General features: G+C 40.4%; 1 protein-coding gene across 1 annotated transcript in view; it reads right to left on the bottom strand.

Annotated features, from left to right (window-relative positions):
* Positions 1-12,298, bottom strand: part of LOC122401654 — a 69,485-nt gene extending 57,187 nt beyond the window's left edge. The window contains exon 1 of the mRNA XM_043403913.1: positions 11,887-12,298. Coding sequence (XP_043259848.1) covers positions 11,887-12,298 — 412 coding nt within the window. The remainder of the gene's footprint in view (positions 1-11,886) is intronic.
* Positions 12,299-12,998: the final 700 nt, after the last annotated feature.

A 12,998-nucleotide genomic window follows, 5' to 3' on the forward strand; every position in this document is an offset into this window, starting at 1 on the left:
CTGCCGCGGAAGGACTCGTTTGAATTAATTGATCCGATCAAAGGTATCCATTTCTACGGCTGAACGCTTTCGTGAACAACTTGCCGAGTTGGACGAGCAGTGAGAGATCCTTTTACGAGCTGCAGTCGAGACAAAATCAACCGCTCGCTAGAGACTGTTTCACGGCTGACGCGATCCTTACGTTTACGACGCCATGTTTCTCTTGAAATTTTTAGGCGTCACAAAAATTACGTTAAACGAACGAATATGTTGCAATAATTTCTGAAACATCGCGGTGACACTGTTTTCATCTTTTATGATTATTTAACCCTTAAGTGGAATCTTAATCTCAACTGAATTATTAAAACTCAATCTCAACTTTCCTTCAAAGCGTTTAAAAAATAATGAACTAATGGAGGATTACATAAATTTTCAAATAACTGTTAAACAATTATTAGCTTAAACTAATCCACTTAATGTTAACATGGAAGATGTATATATCAGAAAAGAACGAAACAATCCTAAAAAATGTACAGACAGATTTAACTAAAGAGCATAGAGGGGCTAGTTTCTTGGTGACCTCGAGCAACCATTTTAATTTCGTCCCTACTGTATCACGAACAACGTCAGAAATCCTTGCCAACCGAGATTCGAAATTTATTCGTGTTTATACTTATTCTGGTTTTAAATGCGTTCCCATACATTTACGTTCGCCTTTGAAATGTAGATTAATGGCGGAATTTGGTCCCCCCGGGACGCATCCCCGCCGTTTGTAAACGTCAAAGGAATCTTGCGATTAATTTTCATGTACATTCTGTTCCCCGCTCTTGTCGTTTTTCTTTTCCCGTGCCCTGTCCCCCCCCCGAGTTCCACCGGATTCGATTGAAGCTACGCGACGGAGTCATAAATTTTAGATTAAGGGAAGTTAATATGCATGCGGCGAGAAAGCTGTTGAGGTCTGTTATGCAAACCGGGCCGAGGCTACGTTCGCGCAGAGATCGCCTTTCGGTGTTACAAGAATGTTCAAACTTTCGCGGATGATTTATAGGATTTTGAAAAACGTCTGTTCGGGCGTAGTCGTATATAAGGAAAATGCAAATTGTCTCCGGGGAGTTGGGTAGAAACTCCGGAAACTGGCAACGAAGCTCTGGTAACGATGTTATTTAAAACTCGCGGTAAACGGAAGCTGGAGGTCGTTTAATTTTGCAGCGTCATTTATTAAAAATTTCACGGTTCAAGTTCGTCTGTTTATTTTACTTCGCGCCTCCGGCGTTTTGTGCTGCGAACTTCTGAGGCGGAGGTGTTTTTAACGTCGACCATAGAATGTTATTATTATTATTATTATACATCTTTACACGTTACAGAAGTTTTTCAAGAACTTTTTGAATCTTTAAGTACCTGTTAACCATTATGGTTTAATTTTTACCATTAAATTGTGTCCTGTGTTTTTCTGTTTTATTTAATAAGGTACCTGGTCTATTATATGTCACAGTTCCAATATTGCAGCACGCTGCCATATTGCAGTACTCTCTCTGGTTTGCATTTGTAATACAGGTTGTGTTCTATGAATAATTTACGCTATTCCTAACTACTGTTGGTTAGTCATGTATGTTCTGTTATGGTTGTTGTTATTATTATTAAACATCTTCGTTAAGCACACAAGTGTATACATGCATATATAAATAAAATATAACTGAAATACGTGTGTGCTGAAGTGCAACTACAAATTCCATGATGAATACTGTAATACGTACATACATTTGAGATATATACTTTTTCAAATTCTATTTAAAGTTCTTAATAGACAATATATCACGAGTTCTTGGAGAAACTTCTATTATCATGCAACGAAATGTACCATTATTTATGATAGCTGAACCGAAGTTGATCAAATCTATGTTTAGACATACCGTTCTTCTTATTGGAATGCACGATTTGGCAAATAGCCATTAGGAATGCTTCAGATCGTGTAACTTCACTCGGGGCTTCCATTTTGAACACTTGCATCAGCAGTATATACGGGAATCGGTAAATTACGAAATTGTTTCCTTTGTGACTGACTTTCTGTAAATTTTATACATTATACAAATTAAATACTTTAATACTGGGTTTATCGTAACACTTTGTTGGAACGAAAACTCGATCGTTGGATTAATCTCATTGATGTCGGAACGAACGAACGCACGAACGGAAGTTCATTTTTATTTCGAAACGAGGGAAATAAAGTTTACCAATTTTCCCGGAAACAGACACCGCTAACCGACGAGCAATTAATCTTTGCGCGCTATGCGGCCCGTTTCCCGCAAAATTGACCGCAATTATCAGCGTCCACGAGACGTCTGCTGTTAAACTACCCCATATAGACGCGATGGCGGATACACAGGTATCTGTCAAGCTGGAATGCGCTATGAAGCCAATAGATTGTCCACAAGAACCGCCCCGTAATTAACGCGTGATTATCGTCGCTTAAGGATACTCCGTCGGGGAATTAATTAACCGTCGTGAAAGTAATTAGAGAATTAATCGTCGACGAAGGATTTACAGCGCTGGGAATGTTTTCGATACGGTGGATAAAACGAGATTCAAATTAATTATTACATTTCGAACCGGAGAGTCTCGGGAATCGCAAGATAAATTTTAAACCGTCATCCGTCGTAACAGAGTTACCTTCGACGAAATGGAATAAAAATAATATGCTATTGTTCGCGATTCCCGAGTGTCACGGTATTCGCTTCCGTCTAAAGAAAAGCATAATTGAATTTTCCTACTCCATTAACGACGAGCTGAATGAATCAACTTTGCCTCGACACTCTACTTTGCAACACTCTTACAGTGTATAGAGAACGTTGCTGCTAAAAGCCCTGGGATTTATTATTCGACACTCGACTGACCGGAAACACACACCATTGGCCCTTCCAAAACTCCACACGCTTGGTTCATTACATCGAAACGCACGAGTCCAAAGATTCTAATTTATTATTGGTCGTTGAGTATTTTGCGACAGTCGAACGAACGATACACCAGTGTTTTAATAATATTCAAATTTATATTCGTGAAAACAGAGAAAAACGTGGTCAAGATCGCGTGTGCTTGACTTCGCGTGGAAGATCGTCGTTCATTTTTTTTTTCCTGCGCCACGCGTAATTGAAACAGGAAGTGCTGTCCAATTGCGCGATTTAATCGCCGGATAACTGGTCGCGTAAGGCGCGAAAACTTGCGAAGATAATCACGGGCGTTAATAAATCATAGCGCGAAACACGGAACGGATACGTGGAAGGCGAACGTTTGAAGATAAGCGTTTCACTCCGACTACTGTGAAACGGGTACTCTAAACTCTCAAGTATTTCCATCCCCTCGCCCCTCGAATATTATTTAGATCTCGAAGCGCAAACAAGAGTCTGAACTCCGTTAGAATTTTATTCACCGAACGTTCGAATAAAAAACATGTCCGACAAGTAGTCACGTTCCTGGTTCCAATCGAATATTGCTTCAATTTCCTGGAACAGATGTCCTCCGCGTCTGTCTTCGATCTCAACGCAGTATTAAAATGCTCGTGGAGTAGAATTAGAATTTTATTGGGAAAAATGTTGCTGGCCAATTTGGTAACTGGTTTATCGAAAACCATATTAAGTGGACGTAAATAAGAATTAATCTAGAATCAACTGTAAACAATTTTCAGGAAAAGTAAATATTTTGAATAAACAAACTATGAAATTGTGAGGGATTGGATAGTGCAATTAGCAAAAGAGTTGTAAAATTAGAGATTAGTCGAAGAACGCTATGATACAAGAAAATATAAATTTAAATGATTTAATGGATATTAATCGAGTTCTGGCGAGTTAACTCCGTCGTGGGACGATAGAATTTCTATAGATCGCGGTTCTCGATCTTCCTGACGATAGATTTTCAACGGGCGTTGCTCGCGCGTGTGATGGATACGTCGTTATCGATTGGAAAGCCACGACGAGAGTTCCTTTTACGGCTTCCTCGATACTGAATATTCATGGTTCATCGACGGTATTGTTCCTTGGGATTATCTTGGGATCGGACGCCCTTACCACGCTAAGCTGTCTTGCGATCTGATTTATCGAGCTGCAACTCATCCAAGTTATACGGGAATATCCAAGATCGAGTTACCAGTGTCTCTTGTTCCTTGTTACAAGGGAGTGTTTAGTCTTTCTCCCCTATCGCGGATAACAATTTCACGGACCAGTTTTCGGATCGCTAATTTCGCTTATTGCAACCTCTTCCTTTTCCTACTTCTTCCAATTTCGAATTCCCCTCGTATAAAAAGATTATAGAGCAAAATTCGTGATGGGTACAATCAACAAAAGAGAGTAAAACTTATTCCTACGAAGTTCCATATTTAAAAAATTCCATTCGACGCGTCTGACCATTGCACGGTATTTCTACTCGGTATTATTTGTTTCAACAGGCTCGAACCGATTAGAAAATAGTCAGAGACTGTACCACTGTTAATGTTTATGAATTTTTAGACGTCAGCCAATTTATACTCTTTTGTTGCACCGATGCGCCGTATCAAAATTGCCTTGAACGTAAGTTTGCTCCAGTTTCGAGGAGTTTTCGTGAAATAAGGACTCGCTAGAACACGCGTAGCACGGAACCTTCGATCATAATTGTTTCGTTCGTAAGAGGTTACAGCGCGAATTCAGTGGCTTTTATTAAAATTTTTAATAAAATTTACAACTGACAATTTGATTAATTTGCCCGGATACAATCGGTACGTCAAACACTCCGCTCGATCCTTAAAACCGACTTCGGTAGAATTGTTTAAAATTACCAATTTAATAAATCTCGTAAAATTAAGCACGAACCTCGATGTATGACGAGATAACAAAATATTCTCCAATTGTTACACAAAGGAAGGTACGAACCTTTCCACTCGCCCTCTGATATTCAATCATTCCGTTTGTGTTATATTTATCAACTCGGACGAATATTCGATCGTTTTTATTTTTTGTCCCAGTATCGAATTAACTAGAATTTCGCTGCACCTGATCGACCTTCGCAGACCTTGTGCGTTTAATAATTTACGTTTGAATAATGCACACCGAGGGGAAACATCATGGAGAAATACAGTTGGCACTCGTGTCTCGCGTTACGTGCATACGGAGCAAAACTGCGGGGAAGTTATCTTCAGAAAACCACTGTCATAAGTTGCAGACGATTCCCCCCATATTTCTGACCATTTGTACTTCCGTATCGTTCCTACTTCATCTTTTATTATCTTCCATCTTATACGCGGTTACTCCCGTTATATCGTCCGTTTATCCTTCTTTCTGCTATAGTTTTACGACTTTCATCCGCGGTCCAACGTTCTCGAGACACCGGTAATAGAAACGTCAACGGTGTCTCTGTGTGCGCGAAAATTGCCGCAACGGGCAACAATTTTCCAGGACGTTATGTGCTTTTGTAACACTGTACAACGGTTACAACTTCTACCGTGACACTGACGCGAATTTATCGAATTCTACCTACAAGGTGTTTCATAACGCGTTGAAACCTATTTCAGTCGCAGGCGACGTAGAGACAATAACAGAAATTTAAACGCGCGCCACATTCGACTTCGTTCCCAAATGGCAGTCACTTTTTTAACACTAAACCTACCGACACTTTATCTATATCCATGATCGACCAAATGACCAGTTTTTCTCTTTCTCTTTTACGAGACAACGTACTTCAAACTTTTGCATTATATGTATACAAATTTATATTCATGTTCGATTAAACAATTTATAATCCAGTTTTATCGTACATCAGTCATATGACCAATAGGAATTGTTAAAACTGCTTTGAGTATGTAGCGTCGAAGTAAATGTGAAAATAAATGTAGAAGACAGCATAAATAATAATAGTTAATATAGTCATCGGATAGAGGATGAAATGCCCTTTAAAACGAGCGTTCGAACAAGTGGATAGCTTTATTAGTTCCGGAGATATAGCGATTTAAATTTGAAGTCGATGCGGTGGCTAGTTACGGAGATATAAGGGTCCGAAACATTTGTTTACTTTTTTACTACGGCCTTGTCAAGGTCGTTGACCGGCACGTGACTCGTAGTAACTAGGTCACTCGGCCACTCGGTCACGAGTCACGTACGAGAAAGAGAGGTCCGGCGCGACGCGTCAGACGGAGACAGAGACAGTCAAATTAAAAAAATTACCCCTTTACATAAATTACGATATCTCGGAAACGGTAAGTCGGATCGCCAAAAACCAAAAACCATTTTAAAGAGCAAGGTTTGCCGCTGTCAACGATTGCTCAATTATTAATAAAACACTGGTAGTTTCGGAACTGTAAGCATTTAAAGTTTAACTATTTTGATACGCGTTGTTAGACTGTTCTAAGACAGTGGAAACTGAAGATTCTCTTCTTTCATCTGTGCTATACATACATATATTTCCTATTTACATTGGAAGCTAACCAGAATTTGATACCAAATTTTGTCCAGTGTTTTACAAGAAAATATCGTCGTGATAGATTTTGTGTTAATTAGAAACTGTACCGAAGCGAATATAATTTCCTCGAAAATTAAGAAATATCTCAACGCACGTACAAGTCACGCCATTCACGGGGAGAACTAACAACTTAACGTACAAATCTTCGCTGCGAGTGACCACGGTCGTACAAACAATCTATACAATCGTATCCAAACACTGCCAATACAACTTCTATTTGATGTTTCGCGTCGCACGTGATGCATGCATGACCACGTTTTACCAGAGAAGCCAAAAACGATTTTCTAACAGAGAAATCGCGGAGGATCTATTACCCAGCCTGTGCTTGTTCCCCAGATTTCCATCCGCTGGGTTTCTATTTCTAGACCCACTTCGAAGCAATTGTTTAACCTAACCCATTGTCAGTATCGAAATACTTCCTCAGCCTGGGCTGGCTAGAAACGTAACAAACTACTGGAATTTTTGAAAAATTTTAGAAAGTGACTTGACTTTAAAATATATTTAAATACCACATTGTAACACATTCTCTGAAACGTCTATTAAAATAACAAACATGTTAACTGTTAAAACAGCTTGTAGGCTTAAGAAAATTTTAAACAATGCATTTTTATCACGTTTATGTAGAGAACATAGGTAGTTTACATAGAGAAACAAAGGAGAAATCACAACCGAGAGTATTCTATTCGAAGCAAGGGAAACGTGGTTTTTCCGTTTCGTTTATCTTAATTCGGAATATGAATTCACTTTTTGATCAAAAGCTGTGCGTGCTGGTGACGTTCGTGGAAAACCGCTTTGAGAACGTTTCGGTGAAAATCGTCACATCTGTCGCCTATCTCTCGACGATAATACGGTTACGCGAACGTAGAATCTCGAAACCGCGAATGGTTGTTCGTATTCGCGATAAAATAGCGCGACATTCAACAAAACTCCGAATACTGAAAGAGCCGAAAGAATGACTGCAACTTGGAAGAAGGATGGGAAACACTGTACGTTATTTTTTGTTAAAAGTTTCAAACAAAAATATTTTCCCTCCAACTTTTTGATTGTGTAATTCGTGGGATATCGATTTGCGTTTCACGGTCGATGCAGTATGAAGTTCGATGGGTCCGAAGATGGGGCCATCCAGCATTGTTAAAACATTCAGTTGGAACAACTTGGAAAGTGGGTGAAAAATGGCGACTCCGTGGAATCGAGGGTGCTACAAATTGGCCACTTACGTTTCCGACAATTTCGCCGACATTACTTTTCCGAACGTCTGCTGGCATCTCAGCAATTTCTGCGAGGTCGACGGATGCGCCATTCGTCTCAGATTTCTCTCTCTCGCACTCTTTCCCGCCCCCGAAAACGCGAGTCCGTGGCGCTTGGCCATTGACAAGAGCACTTCCTTCGAACGAAGACAATCAGTGTTTCCTTTCGCGTGTTGTTTAAAGTGCAGTTCGTTGCGCGGCGTGACAGCCAAAATTGGAACAATCCCCGCAATTACTCCGAACAGCGGAAAATAAGAAAATCTATCGGTTACGATAACGACGACTATCGGTTACCAGAATTCACCGTTATTCGATTAATTTGAAACATTTATTTTTGGAGACAGTTAATCGTTATTCGCAACGTTTCTCGGTGATACATAAAATTACACTCGAATAAAGATTTGTTCACCCGGAAAAGAGCGATGAAAACTATTTTAATGAAATTGTAACAATGAGAAATTTCGTAACAAAATAAAATTTCGAAAATTCGTAACATGATGATCGGTGTCAATATCGCACCGAAACGCTATAAATCATTACAAATAAATGTCAGAATGAAGGATAGGGACGGTATCGATCATGGAATGCGTCGAAATATCTGTCACGTCGATTCGATGAGCGTTTGACAATTTTACAAAGCAGATTGAAAGTTTCGTGGCGATCGCTAATTGACGATCATTTAATAACCGTCGACATAGAGATTGCTCGAAATCGTAGCCCGATATTTAGAGTTTCGTTATCGAAACGAACTATCGTAGCGAAATTAAGAACCGTAGTTTCCGCCCCTTAATTTGAATTCTGCTCGTAACGGAATTTATGGCAGAAGTACACGAAAACATAAATGGTTTCTCTGGCGAAGTATCGATTACCCTTAAATCTAGAAATTAGATGCGGTTGTTCTACTGGTAGCAGAAAAATAAGCAGATATTCGTGACGTAACTTATGGCAGTTCCAGATATATTTGTCGAACGTAGTGCACGCGCGTTCGTAACAATGTCGAACACGTCGGGAATTTTCAGAAGGATAGAAATAAATCTTAGCTATCGTACCGAGAAACGTTTCTTGAATCTTTATACTCGAGCATCGTGGTAGCAAGTGGTGAACGTTCACGCGAGTAAACAGAGAAATCGAACAGCTTGCGTTTGATCCTATTGAAAAATCCATGCTGTTCGTGCAACTCTGCTATAAGCAGACGATGAAAGACGACGCGAGGAAACAGAGTTCAGTTGGAGGGAGCAGTATAAAGGTCGTATAGATTCCAGAACGTCTAAGACCTCAGAATAGATAAACTTGGACTTGTGCCACTGCCGTCTAAATCTCGTTTATAACTAAACTGCGTATGCATCAATTTGATGTACTGCACCGTATCGTGCGCTGTAACGCCAGATGCCTTGATTAATTAAAAATTGATACGAAGTCAACGTTGGACAGGGAATAAATTATCGTTATTACCGTTTCGATGCAATATCGGTCGACGAATTATTTTTATTTTTCTTCTTCGTAGCAGAATTTAAAGAATATAAGAAGAAATGTACAGAATTTTCATTTTCTTAAATTCGTGTCTGTTCAATTATCCAATGCGGCGTTTTAAAAATTACAATTCACGAATGGAATCGCGGATAAGCTTGCCGCTGGCCAAATCTGAGATGCAGGGCGGATCGAATCAGAAATTTGCTTCGTTTCAAAAATTGCAGCCACCTCGATAAGAGCAAATTGCGTCTAGTATATCTGACCGTAACTACATAGAATCTCGTATGGCGATTGCGTTCTCTCCAAGAGATATTTCGTTTTCTCGAGATCAGAGAATTTTAGAGTCATAGTGATATTAGAAAATTCGTTGCTCGATTCCTTAATGAATCTCGAGGTACTCGAGTTTCGAGCGCAATTACTAATCGTGACTGGCGAGGTGGAAATAAACTTGGACGAGGAGGGTAAAAAGCGACGATGCGGAAATTGAAAACTTCAGCGAATTAACGTTACGTGGCCAGTTGGACCGAATAACAATAACGCTAACCTTCTATCGCACAGTGTACTCGAAGACAGAATAAAAAAAACATCGAGTAAAATTGATCGAAGAAATATTACTTTTTAAATTGCTTACAGAGGGTTAATTGCTATATCTTATTGAAATATATCCACGATCTATTGAGATTTTACAGATTTCAAGACTATTCGATTTTTATGTCAGACTAAAAGCTAATAGATTCGAGATTATGTGGAATAGTTCAATTTGAAGGATGCAACAGATCAATTCGAAGGTTAAAATGCGATCAGTGGCTGTTAAATATAACTCTTTCCGTTAAGGCGAAGCATTCAGGGAAAGGCCGAGTATTTTGATCGGAAGATGAAAAATATACCAGGGAGCAGAAATATCGGCGCCTTTGAGATCAAACGATTCTTCTCGCCCTATCTACATACTGCAATTCGTAACTGCAATTTTAGCTGCACCTTTTTCTCGTGTTTTTCACGGAACCATGCGGTTGTTTATGTATCAATCAATTTCTTTAGACCTTTTTAAAATAGTGGTTCAAGCATTTTTATCTATCACCAAAATAAATTATTCAGGTTACAATCTTGTATACACATTAAAAACATTTAATAATAATGTTCGATTCTAAATAGATACTTTAAACATTAATTCTACGATTTCCGTGCAATATCGAAATCGAATTGTACCGACTACTCAAGGACATCGATGGGGTAGGTCTACATAGATTAACCTTACTATTCCGTTTGGATACACGGCCGCTTTCTGTATATCTCGCCGCCTCGCTCTAATCCATTGTTTGTTTTAGAGATAGAAAGCGCAAACTCGCAGGCTCACGTTGTCTCAACTATGGAAGCAAATAGGTTTTGACGAAGACGGACGAAGATTGCATCGAAGCGAGAGGACGATCCTACAAGTAAAAGGTAGAGTCGACACGTTATTCGAATAATTTAATACTCGATCATTGTACAAGGTATTCGAACTTGGAATAATATTCTAAGCGCGAGCGATGTGATTATATCGATTCAGTTCAATTTAAAAAAAAGAGGAAGTATATTTTGAATAATTAAACGTCAAACTCTATATAACAGATAGAATAATTCTATATGTGATAGAATTTTTATTTAGATGTAAATTTCAAACAACGAACTGAAAGACTAGCGTTTCCGTCTGACAGTTTCTTCTTTCCTCGACGGGCCGACAAAGATTTCGCGTTACGACCGAATAAATCGCTCAAAGACGTTAAGACGCGGCTGTAATTCCTCGCTCGAAGAGCAAGCTGCGAGCGTTCATCGAGAATCGCGCTGTTCCTCGCGACAAATTACAGATAAATCCTGGCAGACGTCTCGACCCGATTGAGTGACTTCCGTCACGAAATTCGCGCCTCGAGGGAACATTGCGAGCGTCGCGACGTCTACTCGGGACCCTGCGAATCGGGTTTAATGTTGCGAGCGCATACAGGTTTATTAGAAGTAGGACAGAACCGAGGAACGAGCGAGCACGTCGAATTTTGGCCCGTTTGTTGCTAAACTCTGTGACTCAAACTTTTTAAATTTTCAATATCGCGCGCGTATACTCCAATGACTCGCTGCAGTCATAGTTAAAAAATGGAATAAAAATTCAAGACGTTCAATCAGGTATAATTCATAAAATGTAATTTGGTACAATTCAAGTACATACGTACTAGGTAAAATTGATTTCATCACAATTATAGACGACGAATTTAGATTTTGAGATTGACCACTTCAGAACCGAATAGTCGTTTCCAAAGTTAACAAATCATGACTAATACGTCCAGTTAAATATATGTGTTACCCTATTACCCCATTTTCGAGGCAACTGACCCACTGTGGTCAGTTTATCGTCGTCAGAGTTCCCATCGGATCTCAGTCTACGTTCTACCGTTAATTAAAATTGTTGTTGGAAATCTGAACTTTTTACGTTCAGTTTATCCACCGAAAGAAATTCCAATCGACGTTCCCGCAAAAATGGACTACCGAACTTGCACCAGTTCCTTTAAAATTCGATTCACCAAGACCTTGGAGTTTTCAAACAGGATGCAACAAATTCATTACACCAACCGTTTGGGAGAACGAAGAAGCTCTCGATACCAGATTGTTTGTCTCGACGATGAGTTCGCGAGCGAAAGAAAATGTATGACAGAGGGTGGAGGCGCGAGTTTAGGGTGAAACTCACCTCTGACGAGGGTCAGTATTCCCAGAGGCATGACCAGAACGGCGACCATAAGGTCCGTGATGGCCAAGCTCATCAGGAAGTAATTGGTGACGTTCTGCAATCGTCTCTCCCTGGCGATGGCGAGGCAGACCAAGATGTTCCCAGCGGCGGTGCCCAGAACGAGCACCAGGGCCAGCATCGCCCACCAGTTGTTCAGCCCGTCGTTCCCGATGTTCAGCTGCGTCCCATTCGTCGTCTTGCCCTCGTAATCGCTGTCGTTCAGTATCCCCGACACCGTCAGTCGTCCAGCCGTGTCGCAGCCCGCGCCCGTGTCGTTCCCCACGCCGAGAAACAAAAGCTCCTCGAAACAGGTGTCGACGACGGCCTCGTAAGGATCCGTGCGATCGATCGTCGGCATCGACGAGCCGATCATCGCTCAAGGAGACCGCTGATCTCGAAACAGTTCCCTCCAGTTTCCCCCCTCTTCCGTTTCTGAGGCAGAACCTTGGCTTTTATGTTTTTTCGTTAATCTTTCAAGAGCGCTCTTAGCTCTCGCGTGCAGGCGATTCGAACAGCCGGAGAATTTCTGGGCGAGAAATATCGGTTAACGGGGGGGGAAACTGGAAGCAAAGGGCAGAACACATCGAAGAGGCGTCGATTTTTTTAGCTTTACGCGTGGAGGATGCCCGCGAGTCGAAATTCGAATATGAATTACTCGCGAGCAGTAATGTTCTGAGACCAATATGGACGCGGATCCGCTTTAGGCACGCGCAGTTAGCAATTCAAACATTCGAATCTCGCGACCCGAACCCGGCAGATTCATTTGCATTGCTCCTTCGTGCGTTACCGAGGAAGTTATCTATAATGATAGGGTTAGGTGCGAATTATCGAGTCTGCGTCAATTTATGGAAATCAGTTTACATTTTTATTCTTGCACGAGATGAAAACTATCTCCTGTCTTTGGTGTTCATAAATCTACCAGAAACATTTCAAGAGTGTAGTTAGGTGCTCGAACAATTCAACACCCTTTCATCCCTAAATTATCGAGTCTGCATAATAGTCCATTTGTGAAAATAAGTTTACATTTTCTCGCCTTTGGTGTTCATAGAACTACTCGAAACATTTCAAGAACG

The sequence above is a fragment of the Colletes gigas genome, unplaced genomic scaffold (genome assembly GCF_013123115.1).
Source record: "Colletes gigas isolate AHSC1104 unplaced genomic scaffold, ASM1312311v1 Colletes_gigas_Sc00026, whole genome shotgun sequence".
Taxonomy (NCBI): domain Eukaryota; kingdom Metazoa; phylum Arthropoda; class Insecta; order Hymenoptera; family Colletidae; genus Colletes; species Colletes gigas.